We start from the raw sequence: 24352 nt of genomic DNA, 5'->3' as shown, positions 1-24352 counted from the left end.
TTTAAATTGATTTTATTATTTTTGCAGTGTTTTTTTTTTCTCTATGTACCAAGAGGTATTAATGACATCCAAATACCTGTGAGGAGTCTGCTCTATAACATGCCGCCATCCGATAGGTCACCATGAGCAATTTGCTTAACTCACCAGCTCAATAACATGCTGCCTGCAGATCGGTCACCATGTGCAATTTGTACAGCTCCTCCTACTCTATAACATGCTCTCTACAGACAGGACACTAGGTACAATTTGCTCAGCTCCTCCAACCTTCAAATAGGACACTATGTACAAGTTGCCCAGCTCCACCTGCTCTTTAACATGCTTCCTATGGATAGGACACTAGGTACAATCTGCTCAGCTCCTCCTGCTCTATACACACAGGACATGGGTCCCCACAAATAAGGAGTTTTATAAGATTATAAATAAATATCTATAGTGGTGTAACAAATCAGACAAATGGACACAAGCAAATTATTAATTGTTTTTATTTAGACTCTTTTCTGTTCACTTTAAATTAAAGCCAATAAAAATCAGATCCCCAAATTAATTTCTCTTTGCCTTGAGTGTTTAAGAGTGGTAGAAACCCATAGTTCCATACTCAGTAGTATTCTCAAATAAGGCAACAGTAACAAACAGGTATGAGAGGTGGAGCTGACCCCCCTGAAGTGACAAAGGGATCACCCCCCGTATTCGGAGGTGGCCCCATCAGCACTAAAGAAGGCAACTAACACTTTCACATAAAGATAAAAAGAAATCCAAATTAACCATGTGCAGAAACACTTTTGTTCGCTGTCGGTTACAAAGCTCTGACCCCTCGGTGCGTATGTCATTACACCAAGTTTAGAGACTTTTGTTAGACAAGATGGAAAAAAAAAAGTAATACACATTGTTACAGCTCCGAAACAAGCCAGAGTTTGATTCTTTGGCAGTAGTGGTTCTGTAGGCCAAGAGAAGCATTAGAAAGAGGATGAAGAAGCAGCTCAGAAGACAGCGGCTTAGCTGATACTGAGCTGTGCAAATCCTATGAGCTTCCCATCATCCGGAATGTCAGAAGGATCCACCCCAGAAGCCTGGAAAGAGAAGGTGGAAGAGTAAGGCTCTGCTGTCCAACATATAAAACTTGTCTAGAAATATTACAGAATTTGCTTCTCAAGTTCATGTACTACACATGCCGGTGTCCTGGCAGCAACCCAACTTCTGCCCAAAGGAAAAATCATCCTGGCGCTTCCTTAAAATCCAATTTCTTTATTCAAAAATACATTAAAATTAAATGATCATGTGCAGGCCGACACCTCTTGTGCAGAGTTTCATCCTTAGACATAGCACAACCAGGGATATGCTGTGCTATATTTCCCTCCCCCCCTTGAATGGACAGTGACAGCATTGCGGTCCGCCCACAGAGTACGCTCAGCAGAGGTCGGGAAGGCATACAATACTTTACATCCATCCCAGATAGGCTACAATGTCCTCCGCCGAGTGTATATGTTGTTTAGCAGGAGGGAAAGACACAGCTTGCCGTATATGACAAAAAGAATGGCTCCATCTGCTAATGTATGTCCATGTACAGGCAGTCCCCGGGTTACGTACAGGATTGGTTCTGTAGGTTTGTTTTTAAGTTGAATTTGTATGCAAGTCAGAACTGTATATTTTATAATTATAACTCCAGACAAATTTTTTTGGTCTCCGTGACAATTAGATTTTAAAAATGTTGGATTGTCATAGGAACCAGGATTAACAGTAAAGCTTTATTGCAGACACCTGTGATAACTGTTACAACTGATCATTGTAGCCTAAGGATAAAGTACAGTAAGTTACCAATTACTAGAGGTCCGTTTGTAACTAGGGGTCGTCTGTAACTTGCCTATACACACTCAGCGTTTACGTCGGGAGCTTTCCTGCCATATATCCTGAGTGCATGAAGGAAAAAAAATGTGGATGTAGCCTTGGTAAACTAAGCCCTGGGCACTTCGTAGAAAATGTGACCATGCCATTGCACTTCACAGCTAAGTAATTTTGGGAGAAATCAGTCTAAAGCCAAGGCAGGGTGTGTTTGTTTTCGATCAACCACTGCCACTATAAAGGGGTTGTTAAGTTTCAGTAATCAGATGGTATTGTTTATACAATGAGAAGTTATAGAATTTTATAATATGTGTTTCTGTATCAATTCCTTGTGGTTTTCCTCATGCTAGATGTCTACTTCCAGGAGGTTAAAAAAAATGTTCATGTTCATTTGATGGATATACAGTTTTTCTCCTGTGTAATCTTCACGATAATGGACTGGTTCTTGGGTCGGATCAGACAAACGCATCTGCTCAATTTACTGATACGACTGCTGAAATTATATCTATTTTGTTTCACTAGTGGCCACTTTCCTATATTTTATAGTAGAACATGCTGACTTCAGTTCAGTTCTCCTACATTCTGGCAGTCATCCCGGACATCGTGACCACCATCACCTCTATTTGGTAAGGACGGGTTCTAATACTGTTATATGTTTAAATACTACTAATTGCCTTATGTTGTTGAGAACAGTCCTCCCCCTTTGTTTATTACACTATACTGTCGTCATGTCCGGATATGCCTGCCTTCTTCCGCTATACACCATCTGACAACCCTGTTATATGTAATACAATGACCCTTTAACTTTTTTGCATATTTGTTGTTATTTGTATGCTAAAATAAAGTTTATTTAATTCTTATCTCCTTTTGACTTATCTTTGCCTCACTTCCTCCTCTCAATTTGAGAGGTACATTAGGTAGTACATTCTGGCTAGTAAATCCTGTGGACATATGTTCAGAGAGTCCTGCACTAAACAGTTACAGAGGGCGTAAAATTACCTACCAACTTAAAGGTGACGGATCTGTTAGTCTGTGGCTCTTCCACAATCTTCTGTAAATTAGCTGCAACTAAAAACAGAGTATAGATAAATTACAGTAAGTACATGACGTGCGACACATAGGAAACGTCATGGACATCATTGTTCTTAATTTGTTTAAGAATATGACAGACTATGGAGGTCTCCAATACAAATCACTAGACATGCACACAATCACAATGACAATTACCTATTACTAAATCTCTTCCATCTACAAGGCCAGCGGAGACCAGCTCTTGGGAAACACCATCTGCTGTATCTGTAAAACACAGTTGGTTTTTTCATTAAAGCTCTAACATACAATAAACTAATGTAAAATGAATAAAATTTGGAAATATACAATGACATATTTAGCAGCATATTATGGCCGCTATCATTATTATGTATATAGAGGTGGTTCAATTTGGTACAATTGCTGTATCGTCTTGCTGACTGATCCCATAATCAGAGGTATTCAGAGCCATACAAGGCCCAAATCTCTGTTTGTGTTAAAACTTTTGCTTAAACCTGGGCCTGCTATATGACCTCCAAGTAATATGCTGTAAGAAATACATTGACCAAGTCAAAAACATAATTCTAAATTACCGTTTTTATACGCATATCCTCCTACAAAAGTATACAGTTAGAAGGGCTGCTATAGTATATACGTGAAACTGCAGCAGTGTAATCATTAGCAGTAACCAGGGGCGTAACTACAGGGGTAGCAGCCATAGCAGCTGCTATGGAGCCCACAGTGTCAGGGGGCCCCGACATCTGGGGTATTTGGTGTGAATATGCTAAAAGTATGTACCTTATATACTCGAGTATAAGCCTAGTTTTTCAGCACAAAAAATGTGCTGAAAACCCCAAACTCGGCTTAAACTCGAGTCAAAAAAATAAATAAATCAAAACTCGCCTTTCTGGCGGCACCCGTAGATCTCCTGTGCGATCCATCCGGTATTGTTGTGCTGCACGACGGGGAAGGGGGGTGGGGCTATATACACTGGGGCAGGGGCAGGCTGGCTACATACTGGAGAGGCTGTGACCAATGCATTTCCCACCCTCGGCTTGTACTCGAGTCGATAGGTTTTCCCAGTTTTTTGTGGTAAAATTAGGGGCCTCGGCTTATACTCAGGTCGGCTTATACACGAGTATATACGGTATTTGTGATGTGTATATGCTCTAAATGTGTTTGCATATGTGATGTGTATATACTATGTATAGGATGCATGGGTATATATGGTAGTGTATGTTTGTGTGTACAGTATTTTTCGGACTATAAGGCGCACCATCAATAAATGCCTGCTAAAACGTCTAGGTTCATATATAAGGCGCACCGGAGTATAAGACGCACCTGATTATAAGGATGAATGACCAGCAGGTGGCAGACCTGTGCAGCTGTTGTCTGTAAGTACGGTTCATATATAACGCGCACTGGACTATAAGGCACACCTTTGATTTCCAAAAAATACGGTATATATGAAGTGTATATACTGTATGTATATTCTTAAGTGGTAAGTGGGGCCCCATTCAGAAATCAGCTACGGGGCCCTGCCTTTCCTAGTTACGCCACTGGCAGTAACCGAGAGTTTGTGGCCCCCTGTGAAGACTGTGTGGAGCCTTCTCATTCCTTGGGTGCCCAAGATTGTGACCTCCATAAAAGGGGTCGTCCAGGAATTGCGTGGTTGATTAGATTATATTCTCTCGGAGGTAAGTAGCAGTCTGGATAGGCGTAATAGTATAGACCAGGTCAGCCTCAGTGACGTCATTTATAAAATACAGAGCCCATCCAAACATTCCCCTTCCTCATTGAAACCCTACAAAGCTTCTCATCAGGGGTCTAGCCAGATGTAATGTTTCTTAGTGCCACTCCCCGCACTCAGTATGACACGGATATCGCCCTCATGAGTAGGCATCAGTACTGCCATGCCGAGTCCTGGAAGTACCACTATGTTATAATACAATCAATCCAACCCCTGATAAGAAACCGTAATAGTTTTTAAAAACACATTGGGGGGAGATTTATCAGAAGTGCCAGAGAACACCAGTCATAGCAACCAATCATAGCTCAGCTTTTATTTTCCCACAGCTGTTTATTACATGATTGGTTTCCATTGGTAACTAGAACTAGCCCAAGCACTTCTGATAAATCTGATGAAAAGGAATGTTTGAATAGGTTTTAGCCGGGCTCTTTATTTTACAGGAGGATTCAGATGCTACACTGACCTGGTCCATACCATTACCCCTAACCAGGCTTCTACTTAAAAGGACATCTACCATCAGGATGAAGGGCTGTATGAGCCTGAGGGGCTATAGGTTTCATAGGTTTTGATGGTGCCTGGAGCCCCTCAGGCTCATTTACATACAATATTTCATGTGGGTGGTAGATGTCCTTTAAAGGCGTCCCCTCCCTCAATGTTGGCAGCGCGATATTGAGTTCTGCCTATCACCTAATCACTCATCTCCGTCAAATGTGAGACCGAAGACATGAGCAGATGTCTACATGTATCGGTGTCTTATTCTGCTTTTAGTAAGTGAAAATGTAAGTTTTCAGAGTCTGAATTTTTCTCGGGGAAGGAGATCCACAACCTAGTCAAGAGTGTATGGCTTTACCTTCATCCAGTACTTGGCCATGCAAAAACTTACCTCTACCAGGAGTAAACTCAAACCGGATATCGTTCAGCTCTTTCTTTGTGTTTCTAAGAAAACGAGAAAAGATTGTGAAAATTCTATGCATTAATTTTTTTCTAAAAAGTTACAGAAGTGAAATATAATGTTCTAAACACAGAAGATGGGAAAACCCCTTTAATGTACAGCACTGCCTGCACTACCTACTAAAAATACCATATTTTTCACAAATACAACTAGTGACAGGTACCCATGGAGCCCTATTAACTAATAATCGTTTCCCTCATATCCCCCTAACTTCAACTTTATGTTATCCTACCTGTATCAGAGGGGGAGTATCCTGTTCATTCAGCCACTCCCATCTACTCCTCCCCACGTCTTATGCCTCCTTACTATTCAGCACTTCATGTCATGTGACCAAGGTGATGTCATCTAAGGTCCTTTACCCAATAAAGTTACTGGGTAAAGAAAATGTTAACATCAACCCCATGTATGTATCTGATCACATGAAATCACAGCGGCCTCCATGGACTTTCTACTCTTCCCCATCCTCCATGGAGGCTGCTGTGATTTCATGTAATCAGATACATACATGGGGTTGATGCTAATGTTACTGGGTAAAGCAAATGTTGTCATCTAAGGTCCTTTACCTAATATCAGCCTAGTCACATGTCATGAAGTGTCCATTGGGACAATGTCAATGTTGTATAGTGTGCTTTGCTTGAGAGAGTTTTTTCTACCTCTAATAATAAGTAAACAAAGCTGTATACATCTCTATATGAATATTGGTAGACGGTCCCCAAGTACTAGTTCCATACAGCAGTATGTCCTAGTGGCGAGACCTGTTAATCAGAAACCAGGAGGCAGGGACAATGCAAGTAAAATTTAATATGCAGAACCCCATTAATATCATTGGCTAGTTGCACAAGTTTGAAACTATTTATTTAACATTGCAGTCATGAAAATAAACCATGGCAATGCTTTTTAAATCAAAGTTTTTTAATGAAGTATTTAGTTTGGGTGGGTTAATTTAAATGGCAGACTCCATTTAAGCAAATGAACTGGTCAAAAAATACATTAAGAAAATATATATTGTAAAATATTTGTCCTGCTGTACACAAGGATTGTAAGTACTGTTAATTGCTTTTGCATTTTTAAAACCGAATTGATATTGAGGGTTTTGTATGTCATAATCTATTCGACCAGCAGGGGTCACTGTTGTAACTGAAGAGGATGAAGCAGAGTTGTAAAATATATCTGTATCTGTATCCAGATACTGAAAACACAGAACTATCAGTTCTTCGTCTAGACAAAAAAAAAAGAGTCATAAAACCAAGGGGATAGTCTGCATTCCTGCAATACTCAAGAACCTCTGATGTTTAAAACAATACAAAAATAACTACCTTAATCGTAATACTAAACTGATAACAGCTTTCGCTTCTTCAGGTGTAGGAGGCACAGTTGCTGCAAGGGTGGCCTGTAAAAGAAGATCGTACATGTCATACACATGGGCTTATAAGGCGACATACAGTGTACATACAGTAGGTAAGGAAGGGCCTTTAAGGAAATCTACCATCAAAATCCATCATGATAAACCAGGGACACATACTCATAGATCCATACACTGTGACTGAGGTAATCTGCTTATATTTGTAATCCATGGCCTCCTTCCTTCTAAAATACACTAATGAGCCACATGAGATGTTACCAGAGCCAAACTGTGCTGTAGATTCACAGGCCGTTACACCTCCTCTTCCCCCTCAGCTCTTCGACCTCCCTATGCCGGATATAATCTCACAGTGGGAGGGGGAGAAGTGCTCCTGCACAGTGTAACAGCCTGTGAAGTCAGAGCATGCAGGGGCTCTGGTAATGGCTTCTAGAGCCCTTTGGGCTCATTAGCATTATTTTAAAAGTTGATATTAGATGGAATAACATGAATAACAAATATAAGAAGATTACCACAGTGCCTGGATCTATGAGTAAGTGTCCCTGGTCTACCATCCTGCATTTTGATGGAAAATTTAATTAAATGCATAAAGAATGAGGTTCGCTGCTCACCTGTCCAGATGCTGGGACAGGGACAGACACTTGTGAAGGTGGAGCTTGGCCAGATGACTGAGGTAGATTGGCTGTAGGTGGTGCTGGAGTCTGGAGAAAAGCGGAGCTTGGCTCTGTTGCAGGAAATATCTAAGAAAAACACAAGCCCACTGTTATTATTTCATCTGTTTATTATATGACACGTAATATAAAAAAATAAGATCTTGTTAAAACATCAAGGGATCAGAGGACAGATCCCGACTCTGCATGATTCAATGGGAGTGGTTTGTCCAGTCTGCTACATTGCAACAAACCAAAATTGCAAACAGAACTGCACTGTAGATCTTCGACGCATAATATGTAAATTGTTAAAGCACCATAAAAACCTTTCCATTGCAGGAGGGGTTTTTTTTTTAAGCTTTTATATAAACCGCTTCCACCCATACAAATTTCTAAGAGTCACTAAGAAGCCTTAGAGAAGGCAGACGGCTTTCTACATCAGTCCAGCACAAGTACTTAGTACTGCACGGGTAACAGCAGAACCTCTGCTCTAACAGTCCGGATCGGAAAAAGATCCGATCTGGACTGTTTAGCCTCTTCGGTCAATGTTGACTGTGGGATCTACATGCTTTGTTGTCAATCTTTCTCCATTATTGCTACGGCCTCCGAGTTCACCATGTAGCAGACGATTAGGCCCTCCCATTCAGATGAGGTGTCTAATAAAGAAGTATTGAAGTTTATTATACAAGTAATTAAAAGATTGCATGTGGACTAAAAAATTTTTAAAATAATTGAAAAAAATAAGTAAAGCTTCTAAAAAACAAACAAACAAAAAAAAAAAAAAAAAAAAAAAAACCCTATTTTTATATTACAGATACGGTTTGTGTATCCAGTGCATATTGTAGAACCAAAGATATGAATTAGAAAAGCGACAACATTAGAAGTTCTCACCTCAGAGTTTGGTAAAGAATCTTTCACACGTGGAGACTGAGGGAAGAGACAGAACAAGGTTAGAGCACAACATTATCACATAGCTGTAATACACAGCTCCGTCCTGTCCGACTGGCAGGACACAAAAGAAAATGTGCTGATTTCTAGTGCAGGCTCCATATGTTACATAACAAGCTTTAAAGGGGTTGTCTACTGAAAAGTTTTACCATCTTCCAATATAGTTTCTGTATTAATTCCTAACAGTTTTCTAGATCTCCGCTTGCTGTCATTCTAGGGAAGCTTTCTTGTCCCTGGTCATGTGATGTCAAACAGGTGCACGGCTCATTATACCACAAAGAGTAATAAGAGCTGTGAGTTATAACGAGCCGTTCACCTGTGTGACATCACATGACCGGGGACAGGTTTATATCCACAGGAAGTAAACAATGAAGCTTCCTGTAGGAGAGATCTAGCAACGGATACAGAAAGTGTAACAAAAACGTATACAATTTTCCAATATAAACAATATGAAATATTTGCTGCAAGTGGACAACACTTTTAAGGTGGCTATTTACTTTCAGCTTATCGACTCCACATGTGCTTCTCTGATGGTGGATAAGCTCACCTATTACAATATAAATCGGACAAGTTAAAATTTAATACAGCCATTTTCCCCGATATCTTCATTCACTAGAGATTTGGCGAACATACTGTGTGTGGGCGGGCTAAGCAGGACTTTCACTGTCCATCACTGTGAGTGGGTGGTACTCAGGGCTCTCCCAGTCAATCACTGTGTGTGGGCGGGGTAATCAGTACTCTCCCAGCCAATCACTGTGTGTGGGTGGGGTAATCAGGACTTTCCCTGTCATCCACTGTGTGTGGGCAGGGTAATCAGGACTCTCCCAGTCAATCACTGTGTGTGGGCGGGGTAATCAGGACTCTCCCAGTCAATCACTGTGTGTGGGCAGGGTAATCAGGACTCTCCCAGTCAATCACTGTGTGTGGGCGGGGTAATCAGGACTCTCCCAGCCAATCACTGTGTGTGGGCAGGGTAATCAGGACTCTCCCAGTCAATCACTGTGTGTGGGCGGGGTAATCAGGACTCTCCCAGCCAATCACTGTGTGTGGGCAGGGTAATCAGGGCTCTCCCAGTCAATCACTGTGTGTGGGCGGGGTAATCAGGACTCTCCCAGCCAATCACTGTGTGGGTAAAAACTGTGTAATCTGGACTCTCAACATCTCTCCTTGTTGAGTCTTGTTGGGATATAATAAGCAGTAGAAGATCCAAGACAAGAATTTTCTACTCACCCTAAGTTGTAACACAGCTGCTTTGCCCTCCTCACTCTCCTCATCCAGCTCATCGTCGCTCCACTCCCATCCTCCATCTTCAGTTTTATGAAGCCGACCACTTGATCCTGGAACTCTCCGAACCTGTCAAAGCACAATGTAATGACACAGTTAATAGGAAAGTAGCACACAAAGCCACATTATCATTTCACTATATTTTTACTCTCTACAAAATTTCCAGCTTCATTTTCATGCAAAACCTTGAAATGTCTGTATATATAGTGGCAGATCTACTTTTTCAGACTTTGTGCCCCAATGCTGGATTCTGTGAGACAACAGGACAGACCGAAAGTGAACACATGGGTAGTCTGGAAGTTCTCACCTTTTTGGCTCTCTCCGTGATGCTGGGGGCCTTCTGGAGTAACCTCTCATGTAAGAATTCTTTGTTCTGTACAAAAAAGTAAAAATGGATCAGACTCCATCAAAGATCACAGCAGAGAATACGAGACACTGCAAGAACAATCTGTCAATTGTAAGTGAATACTTATTCCGTAATATCATGCGGCTCACCCACCAATGTCCTGCAGGCTACAAGGAAGGGTGCTCAGCCCATTGTTTCCTGGCCGGAAATTGCACATGGCCCTGAGCATGAAGCCATGAAGCTTAGTCTGCTAAGCATTTTCGCTACAGAGAAAGTCTTTGATTCTCTGAGACTCTATGCTATGAGAGGGGAGAAAGAGCCAAAGTGTGCAAACATCTACAGTGTTACATGGTGTCTGGGCACTTACAAGCAATCCAATATAAAGGCAGAAGAAAAACCAAATAGAGACTGCTATGGTGTTCACTTTTTGGAAAATGTAATACATTTACAGAAGATTCTTCTGGAGAGACCTCTCCTACAGATCTATGGATTGCCAGCAGATTTCTATTTTTAATAATATGTAGACTCAAAATGTAGGTGACATTTTTTTTTGGCTAACAATACAGTACATTATCCATTTTGATGCTAATAAGCTCTGCATTGCTTTTAGAGAGGCAGAATGTCTATTTTCCTGAAATAGATGTAATAAATGGATCATCTTTCACTAATAAGAGGATGCTGTCAGGATGGAGGCAATAACAGCAAATCTCAGTCTGTTCACAGTCCAGGGTAATTATAGCTGCAAGTTTACAGCTGAACGACCCACAAGATATTCCTCTATATAAACACATGACGTACCTTTGCTTTCTGGAAGAACTTGTGCTTCAAAAGTTCTGCTGCTGTTGGCCTACAAAATGCAAGATGTCCAATTATAGGAACACACCGAAATCACAGGTCAGCTGCTTTATAATCTATATATTCATGTATACAGGCAATATGTGGATGCTTGGCTCCTCATGGGAGGTAGTAGCGTATGGCTAGGTTTAGATATTGCTTTGATCTCTCCATTGTATCCTTACAATAGAGGGCTAAACGTATCCCAGGTACCTCCTCTGGTTCAGCCTCTTCCCCCCGGTAGTGTAAACCAATCAGTGTCTGTTGCGGATGTTCCAGGTATCCCCTTGAGTAATGTAACCATCCTTTTATGAACCAATACATCACCAGGGAAAAACACATAGGGGGAGATTTACTTACCCGGCCCGTTCGCGATCCAGCGGCGCGTTCTCTGCGCTGGATTCGGGTCCGGCCGGGATTCATCAAGGTAGTTCCTCCGCCGTCCACCAGGTGGTGCTGCTGCACTGAAAAGCATCTGAACGCGCTGGAGTTCACCGGCTCGGGCTGAGTGAAGGTAAGCGCGTCCCAACACATTTCTTTTTTTAAATGCGGCGGTTTTTCCGAATCCGTCGGGTTTTCACTCAGCCACGCCCCCCACCCCCACCCCCATTTCCGGGAAAACGCGAATCGGGCCCTTAGTAAATGACCCCCATTGTATACGCTCAGCGGAGGCCAGGGATGGATGCCATACAGTTTCATCACTTCTCCATTGGCCTCTATTTACCGCCATGAGAATATACGGTTCTTTTCAGCAGGATAGAAAGACACAGCTTCGGGCAACGCAGGCAAAAAAAAAAAAAACAAAAGATGCCTCCATCTGCCAGTGTACATCTATGGACACATGTAAGATATACACCAGGAGTTTTCTTGACCCACACACTTAACTTGTCCAAAAGCTGTAATGTGAATGTGGCCTAAGCGACTTGGACATTGAGAGGCTGTCCTTGTGATATGTATAATGACAACCCAGGGCCGCATCAGACATGAAGCGAGATGAAAATCATTTACATTTTCGTATTAGGCAGTAAAAAGGCTAGAAGCAGCCAAAAACTTGTCACCACACCACTTGGCGGCTAAGCTAGTCACCCAAAAGTTCTGATCCAAAGTTAAAGGGCAAAGATCATCTTCTGGTTCCGGTGCACCCCTCTCCTACCCATTTTCACCCCCAAGCACCTCACACTCAGTACCGATTGACATTCTTGCTACATTATATTACAATATCGATGTCAAACATCACATTCAAAGCATTGACAATGTTACCTCTTTTCTGGGTCTTTTTGAAGGCACGAAGAAATCATCTTCCTAAAAGACTTTCCGTACTTCTTCAGCATCTCCTTATCCTGTACACCAGTCTCTAGAGTAGGAGGATCATTCTGGAGTGTCAGCATTAATACCTGGGATAGGAAAGGCAAAGTATTACATCCTAGAAACATAAGCAAAAAGGGACAATAATTCTCTATTGAACAAAAGATTGCATAGAAAATTGATGGACAAAACACTAAGGCTACCTGCATACAAAACATTTTCTTTCCACCAATCCATCAGGACTTTTGTTCGTTTAGTGTCCTGTGATTGTGACTTACATAGAAACTAACAAATCAAGTCCAAGTATTAAAAAAAAAAAATAAATAAATAAATATTAATCTTTAGCGATAAAGACAAGGTTGCAGAGGCATCAGAGTCTATAGGGGGAGATTTATCATTAGTCCTATGTAGCTACTTGGTGTGTAATTGTCACAAATTTTTGTGCAAACATTTTTGCAGGGTTTTTTTTTAGCAAGAAAAAATGCAACTCTAAAGTCACGCAATGGCGGAAAAAATACACCACAGTGTGCAACACCACATTTATCAGCTGAGAATTTTCAAAAGGACGCAAATTTAATCGCAAGACTTGCTCAATTTTGAAGTTTTTGCTCAATTTTATGTTTGAGGTATCTGAGAATTTCCTGTGCAAAAACATCGCAAAAAGGCAGAAATTGAGCAGATGTTACACATATGTGTAACTGGTGCAGTCTATTCGCATAGAGCACACGCATCAGAAGGCATTTAACACTGCACATACACAGGAATATAAATCTGACTGGTGGAAACCTGCCAGTCTAACACATAGACAACTGCTCAAAATCCTGCCTAATGATAAATCTCCCCCTATGACTTATCTTCATCTCTCCCCATATGACTGCTGTCACTAGCAAGTGTTAGGGTCTCAGAAAAAAGATCCCCAATATGACAAGTTGCGACAAAGTTGGTAAAAAATATATGACAAACCATCAAAAAAAAAAACAACTACAAAAACATGTTTGTTTTAAAACCGGAAACAAAATGACACAAACAGATTGTGTAAATCCCATACCTTCATCGGAGGGTATTTATGATATGGAGCAGCTCCTGTAGCTAATTCAATAGCTGTGATTCCAAAACTCCAAATATCCGCCTTAAAATCATAACCTCGGACCTTAAAAATAAAAATGACACACAAAGGTTAAGAGGTAGCATCAAGATGTTTGGAAGTGATTGAGAGGAGCAGATGGGGGAACAGGTGAAGAAGTTGCTTAAAGGGAACCTACCACCACAAATCTACCTATAAAGGTAGATCGAGTGGTAGGTGGATCAATAGGACGTGAGGATAGCCCTTTTAAAGGGCTAATCCTCACGTCCCCACACTTTTTTGTTAACTTTTATTAGACATTTATGCAAATTTACTTATGCGGCTACTGGGGCGTGGAGTAGCCGCATCTGAGGTTACACGAGGCGGCTACTCCACGCCCCGGTAGCCTCTTTTCCCCTCCTACTCACCCATCTTCGGCGTGCAGCTCCGCGTAGCTGCACGCCCTCGTCCAGCGATCCTGCCGTCTGCGCAGAAGAGCAGGCCTGCGCCTGCGCGGTCACTGCTCCGAAACAGGCGCGGGCCTGCTCTTCTGCACATGCGCAGACGGCAGGATCGCCGGACGAGGGCGTGCAGCTACGCGGAGCTGCGCGCCGAAGATGGGTGAGTAGGAGGGGAAAAGAGGCTACCGGGGCGTGGAGTAGCCGCCTCGTGTAACCTCAGATGCGGCTACTCCACGCCCCAGTTGCCGCATAAGTAAATTTGCATAAATGTCTAATAAAAGTTAACAAAAAAGTGTGGGGACGTGAGGATTAGCCCTTAAAAGGGCTATCCTCACGTCCCATTGATCCACCTACCACCCAATCTACCTTTATAGGTAGATTTGTGGTGGTAGGTTCCCTTTAAATATAAGCAATGTAGTAATGAATATTAATGTTGTGACTAAAGGGGAACAATTCAACATCAGAAAATCATAAAACCCAATTATCCACATTATATCGCCCAGAACTACAATATAAATTGGAATTTGGAAGACTTTGCTACTATAAAACAAGCAAAATCTGCACTTTATTTGGATTGTGTTGAAAAATCCCTTCCCACAAATTTATATTCATTATTATAAGTTATAATCTGACATCTAGGGGGTCCCATTGATGCCAAATGAATTAGACTTAATTGAGAATAGTAGACCCATTGCTGCAGAATTGTGAAAATTGACAGCTACAATACCTGCTCCATGACCTCAGGTGCCATCCAACAAGGTGTGCCCACAAAAGTCTTTCTGACTTTATTCCTGGTGATGTCACCTCCTGTGGCTAGAAAAGCGCTGACACCAAAATCTGCAAAATAAGAGGATGTGTTTAAGCATTATATTGCCCATGAGTGCCAGAGGTGTCACCCAGAGCCAGCTCTCTGGGCATCCAGGTCATCACCCCAGCAGAGTTTGCCCGACAGGTTGAGTGACTTGAGGCCTCCTCCTGAAGTGCTGGGTAGCCCAGGATGTTCTGCATTCAGCGCCATTTCAAAGCAACACACCCTGGGCTTCCCAGGACTACATGAGGAGCAAGGAGCTGTGGACAGGGCTGGATCATATTCGCAGCTCCTGTCCTGTGATTCTTTATGTTCAAGGGGACCAGGAAGGGAAGCTATAATGATCATCCCAATTTCCCCTTCTTTCAACGGTATTGGTGTCCTCAAGGCGCAAATATGATTGAAAGCTGTGGTAGAGCAAAGAGACGAAAGCCGACGACCAAATTACTGCAACTGCACTATTTCATTTTCAAATTTCATATTTTATTTCCAATAAAATATTTCTTAAGAAAATGTTAAAAAAATAAATAAAAAAAATAAAAGTGGGTTTGTAGCTGTAGTTGGGCACTCGGCTCTAAAAGGTTCACCATCACTGAACTAGGGGGTCACTGAAATTGCTAGTGCCTACATTTTTTTGGGCCCGCCGCCAGTCAGTGCCCCGGCTGCCGATATCGCCCCATGTTAAGTTGACATGCTGTACATATAGATCTAGTTATATGTACATAATAAAACATGTGCTCTTCCAGTCACATGCATCTGATTCTATCACATTGAATACATAAACCATTCAGGTCAGATAGTGAAGTGGCATAGGCTGCTACTATGATCCAAATGAGAAGCGATCTAACAAATAATGGAAGACTGCGAATCTTGGCCGCTGGAATGTGTTATTTCTAAAGAATTATGACAGCCAGCAAAAAAAAAAATTAAAAAAAATTACATAGTCAGCATAGCAGGAATATTCAGTCAAGCACAGCGCCTTCACATCTAGCCAAGAGGAAGGAGGTTTTACTTCCCTTTAGGGATGAATGTTTAAAAAGTAGGATGTATGTGCATTTATACATACATTATATATACACATATATTACACACACACACTAAAAGGGATTTTCTGAATTGTTGGAATTTTTGACCCCACTTTAAAGAATGCTGTAAAATAAAAAATGACCCATCTTAGGCCCAGTTCACACCGATCTTGCGACATTTTCTTCAGTCAGAAAAACGATAATTTATTAAAATGTCCATTGATTTCAATGGACTTTTCCATAAATCTCTATTTGCACCGCTTACATTCATGCTTCCATTATGGAAGTGGGAAAACATCGTATATACTCGAGTATAAGCCGACCCAAGTAAAAGCCGAGGCCCCTAATTTTAACACAAAAACATGGGAAAAACTTGAGTACAAGCCAAGGGTGGGAAATGCATTGTTCACAGACCCGCCCCCCCCCCCCCCCAGTATATAGCCAGCACCTGCCTCCCAGTATATAGCCTGCCAGCCCATATCCCCAAGTATATAGCCAGCCCTCTGCCCCAGTATATAGCCAGCAGCGGGGGAAGCCGGAAAGGTGGGTTTTGATATATTTTTTCATTCGAGTATAAGCCAAGTTTGGGTTTTCAGCACATTTTTTGTGCTGAAAAACTAGGCTTATACTCGAGTATATATGGTACATACATATAATTTTTTTTTCATGTTATGTAACAAAAGCAAACAAACACTAATCCCCGACCCAGATGAAGCCAATTAAAAGTCCTTTATACTACTATCAAAATCGCTTTAATGACAGAAGAAAATAATGGAGGTCCAAAAGCAGATGTGAAGTGGACCACAGCTCCAAAGCCATGGCTCTCGTTACCCAATGACTCTGTACACAGAGACTACAGCAGTTACATTACATGGACAGATCACTACCAAATATATCTAGGGGGGGGGGGGTAGGGGGCTTACATTTAGAAAATATGTCATTTATCACCAATAATGTTCTCTTATTAAATACCTAAACAGGTTTCCATTTGTTCAATTTTATGTTCTATTTATGTATTCAGGATTTAGTTCTTTCCTTCAAGATGGACACTATGACAGCCAATAGAGGCCTTTTAAAGCGATTCTCTGTACCAATTTCTTTGGATTTCAGAATGTCCATCACTATGAAATTCCTTGTTTCTCTCCCACATGATCAGTATAGGACATATGATGAACATCACGGAGCTCGGCTTGTATGTTACATGGATACAATAACGGTGGGCCTACCCCTGCACGTTGTGCCACAAGTGCTGGATTACATACATTTAGTGGCAGTAGTTTAGCAGGACATACAGACATATACCGTATATACCGGCGTATAAGACGACTTTTGAAGACAGAAAAATCTTCTGTCTTCTCTGGGGTCGTCTTATACGCCGGTAATCGTCTTATACGCCGGTAATGACGGCGTATAAGACGATCGCGGTCGGATCGCGCTGCATGGAGAGGGCTCACGGGCTGAGCCCTCTCCATAGCCGGTAAGTCTTTGCTGCATATTGCAGCAAAGGCTTACCGGTAACACCCGCGATCGGTGCTAGCACCGATCGCGGGTGTTTTCACAGCGATGGCTGCCGGCAAAGCTGCCGGCAGCCTCAAAAAGATGCGCATGGGACATACTCACCGCGCCGTCTTCTTTCTTCTGCTAGGCGCCGCCATGTTTTTCCCCGGGTCGGCGCCTAGTATGACGTCAGCAGCGGCGCGTCATACTAGGCGCCTGCCGGGGAAGATCAATGGCGGCGCCCGGCAGAAGAAAGAAGACGGCGCGGACATCGGGGGAGCATCGGGGTGAGTATATGATTATTTTTTTTTAAATGCTGGGCTGTATACTACTGGGGGCTGTGCTGTATACTACTGGGGGCAGTGCTGTATACTACTGGGGGCAGTGCTGTATACTACTGGGGGCAGTGCTGTATACTACTGGGGGCAGTGCTGTATACTACTGGGGGCAGTGCTGTATACTACTGGGGGCAGTGCTGTATACTACTGGGGGCTGTGCTGTATACTACTGGGGGCTGTGCTGTATACTACTGGGGGCTGTGCTGTATACTACTGGGGGCTGTGCTGTATACTACTGGGGGCTGTGCTGTATACTACTGGGGGCTGTGCTGTATACTACTGGGGGCTGTGCTGTATACTACTGGGGGCTGTGCTGTATACTACTGGGGGCTGTGCTGTATACTACTGGGGGCTGTGCTGTATACTACTGGGGGCTGTGCTGTATACTACTGGGGGCTGTGCTGTATACTACTGGGGGCTGTGCTGTATACTACTGGGGGCTGTGCTGTATACTACTGGGGGCTGTGCTGTATACTACTGGGGGCTGTGCTGTATACTACTGGGGGCTGTGCTGTATACTACTGTATGCGTTGGAAAAGGGGTAGTCTTATACGGCGAATATATCTTAAACTCTATATTTTAAACAGGAAAGTAGGGGGGTCGTCTTATACACCAGGTCGTCTTATACGCCGGCATATACGGTACACAGAAAGTCCTGCAGACCGAGGGTCATGTGACTCGCCGGTAGCAGTGGCAATAATGGCCAATCCCTTTAATGTTACCCACTTTTACTGCAAAATATACCGTATAAAAAAAACATGTAGATCCTCAAATATCAAATAAAACATAGAAATCTTACCTGCTATTTGCACGGAGCCATCTTCACCCAAAAGTATATTACCAGCTTTAACATCCCTACAGACAAATATACACAATATGAGATAAGTTACTGTCCAATAGTACATAAAAGTGTGGTTATACAAAAACTTTAACTATGGGGTTTTTTTATAGAGGTTAGGTCACCGCTTCTGAATTGTCCAATTTAATAAAATCGGTAAATCTCAAAAATAGTAGAACTTCAAGTTGTGGCGTTTCGCTGTTATTTCTCCTAGGAAATTATGTAGTTAAGCCAAGTGCAGGGATCCGGAACAGGTCTTATTTGTACCTTTTAAAAAGTTGTCAGACTGCCTACCGCTGCTTTATACAGAATTCACAGAATAAGGAGAACACTAAACATAATTCGGATAGCAAGAGCATGTATCCCACCTCGATAAAACAACAAGATACAGGGTTTAAAGAGAACCTGTCATCACATTTTTACAAATACAGCTAGTGGCAGGTTCCCATAGAGCCCTACTAACTAGCCAACACCCTTCTTTTAGCTAAAAATTGTTTCCCTTACATCCCCATAAATCAACTTTATCTTAGATTACCAGGCATCGGAGGGGAGTGTCCTGCTCAGCATGGCAGGATGATGTCAGAATGTCGTCATCTAAGGTTCTTTACCCAGTGGGCCACTTCATGTCATGTGACCAGAGTGATGTCATTTAAGGTCCTGTTTGAAAAGTCTAGCCCGTGTTTGTATCTGATCACATGGCAGTATCAGGGCATGATCATGGCATGCCTCCGTATATCTCCACTCCTCCTCAGACAGTAGTTAGTAGCTGAAAATGTATTTATATTCCAGAATTGCAGCTGTACATTAAGCACTATGGTGCACAGGTGTGATGAGATCTCTACAATGCACTGCTGAACAGCTCCTCCCCCTGCTGTAGCAGCTTCTGTTTAAATACTACAGTAGTTGCTCAGGGGGGGGGGGGGGGGGAGGGGATATGCTGTCTTCATTGACGAGATCTCATCCACCAGCGTGCTTCAAGTCCAGCTACAGTTCTTGAAATAAATGCATTTTCCACTCTTGTTTCTAACAATATAGACAATGGATCTGTGACAACGCTCTTACATATAGGTGTGGATTTGAAGAACCCAATGCAAAAGGACTGCAATATTGCACATTACACATGTATGTAACAAACCTCCTACAGGTTCTAATTTCTAGAACCACATAATATATTATTTTATAGAAGAGAGTCCCTATGCTTGTATATAGTAAAGGTGGAATAGCTGCTGCCCACAAGCGTATCTAAAATTGTTTGGCCAGCTTAACACAAAATACTACATGACTTGTCACACGAGGACAGCTCAGTCACCTAAATTGCCAGTTATTTTAGGATTATGAGAGAAATGCTCTGTAAATCACTGGGACTCAGCAATGTCACCAGCCCTCGGTGGAGTTACATACTGCATTGTCAGAGAGATCCCCTAAGCTTCCATGTGGAGGACTAGTGACAAGTTAATTTCTTTGCATTTACAACCAATATCACAGAACAATATTTTATTTAAAGGGAGTCTGTTGGGTCTCAAATGCCTCCAAAACCAATATTATAGCTATGTAGGAGCCTTAAATCGGGAAAAGAAACGGTCCCCTTTTTATTCCCCTCCAATAGCCATGATGGAAAGTGGAAAACTGGAGTAAAGCCCTAATAAATCTCAACCCACTGACTATCCAAGAGGATTGTCTTTGAATTGCTCCATTGATTTTTGGCCAAAATTCTATGTTTCTGCTCCCTCAAAAGGCTCATACATAATATTAGTTTGGGAAGCATTAAATATCCTTTGGGCTCCCTTTAAGAATATATATTATACACACATATAAATATACACACATATATATACACTCACCGGCCACTTTATTTGGTACACCTGTCCAACTGCTCGTTAACACTTAATTTCTAATCAGCCAATCACATGGCGGCAACTCAGTGCATTTAGGCATGTAGACATGGTCAAGACAATCTCCTGCAGTTCAAACCGAGCATCAGTATGGGGAAGAAAGGTGATTTGAGTGCTTTTGAACGTGGCATGGTTGTTGGTGCCAGAAGGGCTGGTCTGAGTATTTCAGAAACTGCTGATCTACTGGGATTTTCACGCAAAACCATCTCTAGGGTTTACAGAGAATGGTCCGAAAAAGAAAAAACATCCAGTGAGCGGCAGTTCTGTGGGCGGAAATGCCTTGTTGATGCCAGAGGTCAGAGGAGAATGGGCAGACTGGTTCGAACTGATAGAAAGGCAACAGTGACTCAAATCGCCACCCGTTACAACCAAGGTAGGCAGAAGAGCATCTCTGAACGCACAGTACGTCGAACTTTGAGGCAGATGGGCTACAGCAGCAGAAGACCACACTGGGTGCCACTCCTTTCAGCTAAGAGAAGATTGGAAAAACGTTGCCTGGTCTGATGAGTCTCGATTTCTGCTGCGACATTCGGATGGTAGGGTCAGAATTTGGCGTCAACAACATGAAAGCATGGATCCATCCTGCCTTGTATAACCGGTTCAGGCTGGTGGTGGTGGTGTCATGGTGTGGGGAATATTTTCTTGGCACTCTTTGGGCCCCTTGGTACCAATTGAGCATCGTTGCAACGCCACAGCCTACCTGAGTATTGTTGCTGACCATGTCCATCCCTTTATGACCACAATGTACCCTGTAACATCTGATGGCTGCTTTCAGCAGGATAATGCGCCATGTCATAAAGCTGGAATCATCTCAGACTGGTTTCTTGAACATGACAATGAGGTCACTGGACTCAAATGGCCTCCACAGTCACCAGATCTCAATCCAATAGAGCATCTTTGGGATGTGGTGGAACGGGAGATTCGCATCATGGATGTGCAGCCCACAAATCTGCGGCAACTGTGTGATGCCATCATGTCAATATGGACCAAAATCTCTGAGGAATGCTTCCAGCACCTTGTTGAATCTATGCAACGAGGAATTGAGCAAGTTCTGAAGACAAAAGGGGGTCCAACCCGTTACTAGCATGGTGTACCTAATAAAGTGGCAGGTGAGTGTATATATACACACACACACACACACACATAATACACACACATAATACACACACTGTATATGGGAAAACCATTTTAATTATATAGATATGCTTAAAATGGTTTTCCCACTAAAAAAAAAAAAAATTCACTGTAAAATCCACAAGGCTGGCAGAGAGCTGTACTTGCCCATCTGGGTCAGTCCCACATAACTGGAGTAGTAGTCACAGACTACTAATCCATTTCCTGCCATCATTCAGGGTGCATTCGCACGTGGCGTACCATGCGTTTGGCTGGTTTGAAAGCGTTTTCATTATTGCTAGAAGTGTAATCAGCGGTGTTAACAATGAGACCCCACAGCTAACACTTCTAGCAATGAAGACAAATGCTTTCAACCCAGCCAAATGTATGAACGCACCCTGAGGCCCCAGAGCTTGAAACCCCAGGAACCACAAACTTAAAATTTTAGGAAAACCCACTTATTGATGTCAGGTCCCATGTATACAGCTTGCAAATTTATAGGGGTATTCTCATTTCAGCAAAGTAATGTTATTGTTTTTATGATAAAAAGTTATATAATTTTCCAATATACTTTCTGTATAAATTCCTCATGGTTTTCTAGATCTCTGCTTGCTGTCATTCTATAGAAAGCTTCTATGTTTACTTCCAGTGAACAGAAATCTGACCATGATCACACAGGTGCACGGCTCGTTAGTATCATAGAGAGTAATCAGAGCTGTGTGATGTAACGAACCGTGCACCTGTGTGACCATGGTCAGATTTCTACCCACTGGAAGCAAACAATGAAGCTTCCTATAGATAGACAGCAAGCAGAGATCTAGAAAACTGAGGAATTGATACAGAGAGTACAGGCAGTCCCCGGGTTACATACAAGATAGGGTCTGTAGGTTTGTTCTTAAGTTGAATTTGTATGTAAGTCGGATCTGTATATTTTATCATTGTAATCCCAGCCAGAACTTTTTTGGTCTCTGTCACAATTGGATTTTAAAAATGTTGGGTTGTCATAAAAATCAAGATTAACAATAAATCTTCATTACAGACACCTGTGATAACTGTTACAGCTGATTATTGTAGCCTAGGACTAAAGTACAATAAATTACCAATATCCAGAGGTCCGTTTGTAACTAGGGGTCGTATGCAAGTCGAGTGTTCTTAAGTAGGGGACCGCCTGTATATTGTAAAGCTGTATAACTTTTAATAATAAAATAATAACATTAATTTGCTGTAATGGAAATACCCTTTAATGTGCACATACTTACCAAGCAAGGTAATCTGCATAAAAAGGAAAAATCTAAAACTGCATCAAAATACTATAAAGGCTTCTGTGCTCACACGCTGACTACATATAACTCCATAGAGTAATTACTCTGGTTTCTGAAGAAACTTTCTCACACCCATAGCTCAGGTGTGTCACATACAATAAAGTTGTGTGAGCGGTAACTGAAGATGAATGGAGCACAGTACGGGTTACACCGGATCTCATGTTACGAGTGAGAGTTCTCACATTATTAAAGAAATACCAGGAGTAAAATACTACATGGGAAGAGAAAGAGTTGTGTAGAGTTTGTATCTAGATGCCACTACTAGAAGTGTGGAGGGCCGCAAATGAACGGTCTTGGTCCATGCAAACGGGACCGAGAGCTGGTCGAACCCGAGCACGTTGGTGGCCAGCTGACCCTAGGGGTGTGAAAATTTGGTAGAGAAGGCAGACTACTCGAGCAAGGTTGTCCATTGCCCAATCTGTGAACTGATGGAGAGAAGCAGAGCTTTGTGATAGGCAGAATTACAAAAGTAGGAGCAGAGTAAGGGTGATGTCACACATGGCGTTTTTGGGCCGTTTTTAGTCAGTGCGTTTTCAGACAGTAAAAAATGCATCCGTTTTTTAAAAACGCATGAGATTTCTTTTAAAAACTACTAAACACGGCCCAAAAAAGTGCCAAAAGCGCCATGTGTGTCATCATCCTAAGGAACATCTTGACAGAACTCTCAGGAGGGACTGAGAGTCCTGTCAGGATTTACTTTTTACTCTGCTCCTAATAAACTTATACAGACAGTTCATGGGTTATGTACAAGATGCGATTTTGTAGGTGTGTTCTTAAGTTGGACCTGCAAATATCACATAGGCAGACGCAAACAGCCTGGCACCACCCGTGTGACAGTAAAGATCCCAAAGTAATGACATTGACACAGTAGGGGCCCTCTTTCTAAGGTTTCTTAATTTTGGATAATCCCTATTTCTTAGATGTTTTCTTGACAACTAGGTGATTACAAAGGGTTTTCCTGCTGGAATGATCAATGATCAGTTGTGCGGAAACCTAGTAGCAAGTGACTAGTTTACTTCTGACACAATCTCAGGAGGAATTGTGCATTACACAGTAACAATACAACAGATTTTCTGTGCATTTCATGATAGGGTGGACCCTCTAAATATTAAAAAAAAAAAAGAATTAAATACTCAGGGTTTAGAGAAATTCTCTTCAGAATATCAGGGGATGCTTGTTGGAGCAGATTTCGAAGCCTCAATTTTTATGCAAACAATCCAGGGATGTTACAGTCTCCAATAAAATAAACAGGAGGCAGATTTTAGGTCCGTCTTCTGAGTAAATAAAGGTTTTTTTCTAACCCATACCAAAAATTCATATGCTGAAAATACAACATAAACCAACCTGTGAATCTGTCCATTTTTATGTAGATATTCAAGTCCTTCCAGAACTTCTTTGAGCATTGTGGCAATGCTTGCTTCATCCAATACCCCATTCTTGTGTTCTCCTTTTGCTACTATATGTTTGATGATGTCTAAGACGGATCCTGTGGAAAAGGGGAAAAAAAAAAAAAAACTTTAGTCATCCATAATTTTCAAAAATTTCATATCTCATTTCAATCTCCATGGAGCTGACGGAGAACACCAAGTGGCAAATGAAATTGCTGAAAGGTCCTTTTTAGGCAACAGATTTCTAGTTTTGTTTATTTGGTGAGCATAATTTTGCCATGTCCCGGTAAAGAACCCTACAATCCTCATTCTC

General features: G+C 42.0%; 1 protein-coding gene across 1 annotated transcript in view; it reads right to left on the bottom strand.

Annotated features, from left to right (window-relative positions):
- Positions 1–466: 466 nt before the first annotated feature.
- The window catches only part of OXSR1 (oxidative stress responsive kinase 1), a 66069-nt gene continuing 42183 nt past the window's right edge, over positions 467–24352 (bottom strand). Inside the window, exons 4-18 of the mRNA XM_072153854.1 lie at positions 23996–24137; positions 18286–18341; positions 14546–14655; positions 13343–13444; positions 12250–12383; positions 10954–11002; positions 10117–10182; positions 9756–9878; positions 8469–8504; positions 7539–7667; positions 6884–6957; positions 5499–5551; positions 3064–3132; positions 2840–2904; positions 467–1067 (exon numbers count right to left, since the gene is read on the bottom strand). Of these exons, the coding sequence (XP_072009955.1) occupies positions 993–1067; positions 2840–2904; positions 3064–3132; positions 5499–5551; positions 6884–6957; positions 7539–7667; positions 8469–8504; positions 9756–9878; positions 10117–10182; positions 10954–11002; positions 12250–12383; positions 13343–13444; positions 14546–14655; positions 18286–18341; positions 23996–24137 (1283 nt within the window). The 3' untranslated portion in view covers positions 467–992. The remainder of the gene's footprint in view (positions 1068–2839; positions 2905–3063; positions 3133–5498; positions 5552–6883; positions 6958–7538; positions 7668–8468; positions 8505–9755; positions 9879–10116; positions 10183–10953; positions 11003–12249; positions 12384–13342; positions 13445–14545; positions 14656–18285; positions 18342–23995; positions 24138–24352) is intronic.

This window comes from Engystomops pustulosus, chromosome 5, assembly GCF_040894005.1.
Source record: "Engystomops pustulosus chromosome 5, aEngPut4.maternal, whole genome shotgun sequence".
Lineage (NCBI taxonomy): Eukaryota > Metazoa > Chordata > Amphibia > Anura > Leptodactylidae > Engystomops > Engystomops pustulosus.
The sequence above is the reverse complement of the archived record's forward strand: the minus strand, read 5'-3'. Positions and strand labels throughout refer to the sequence as shown.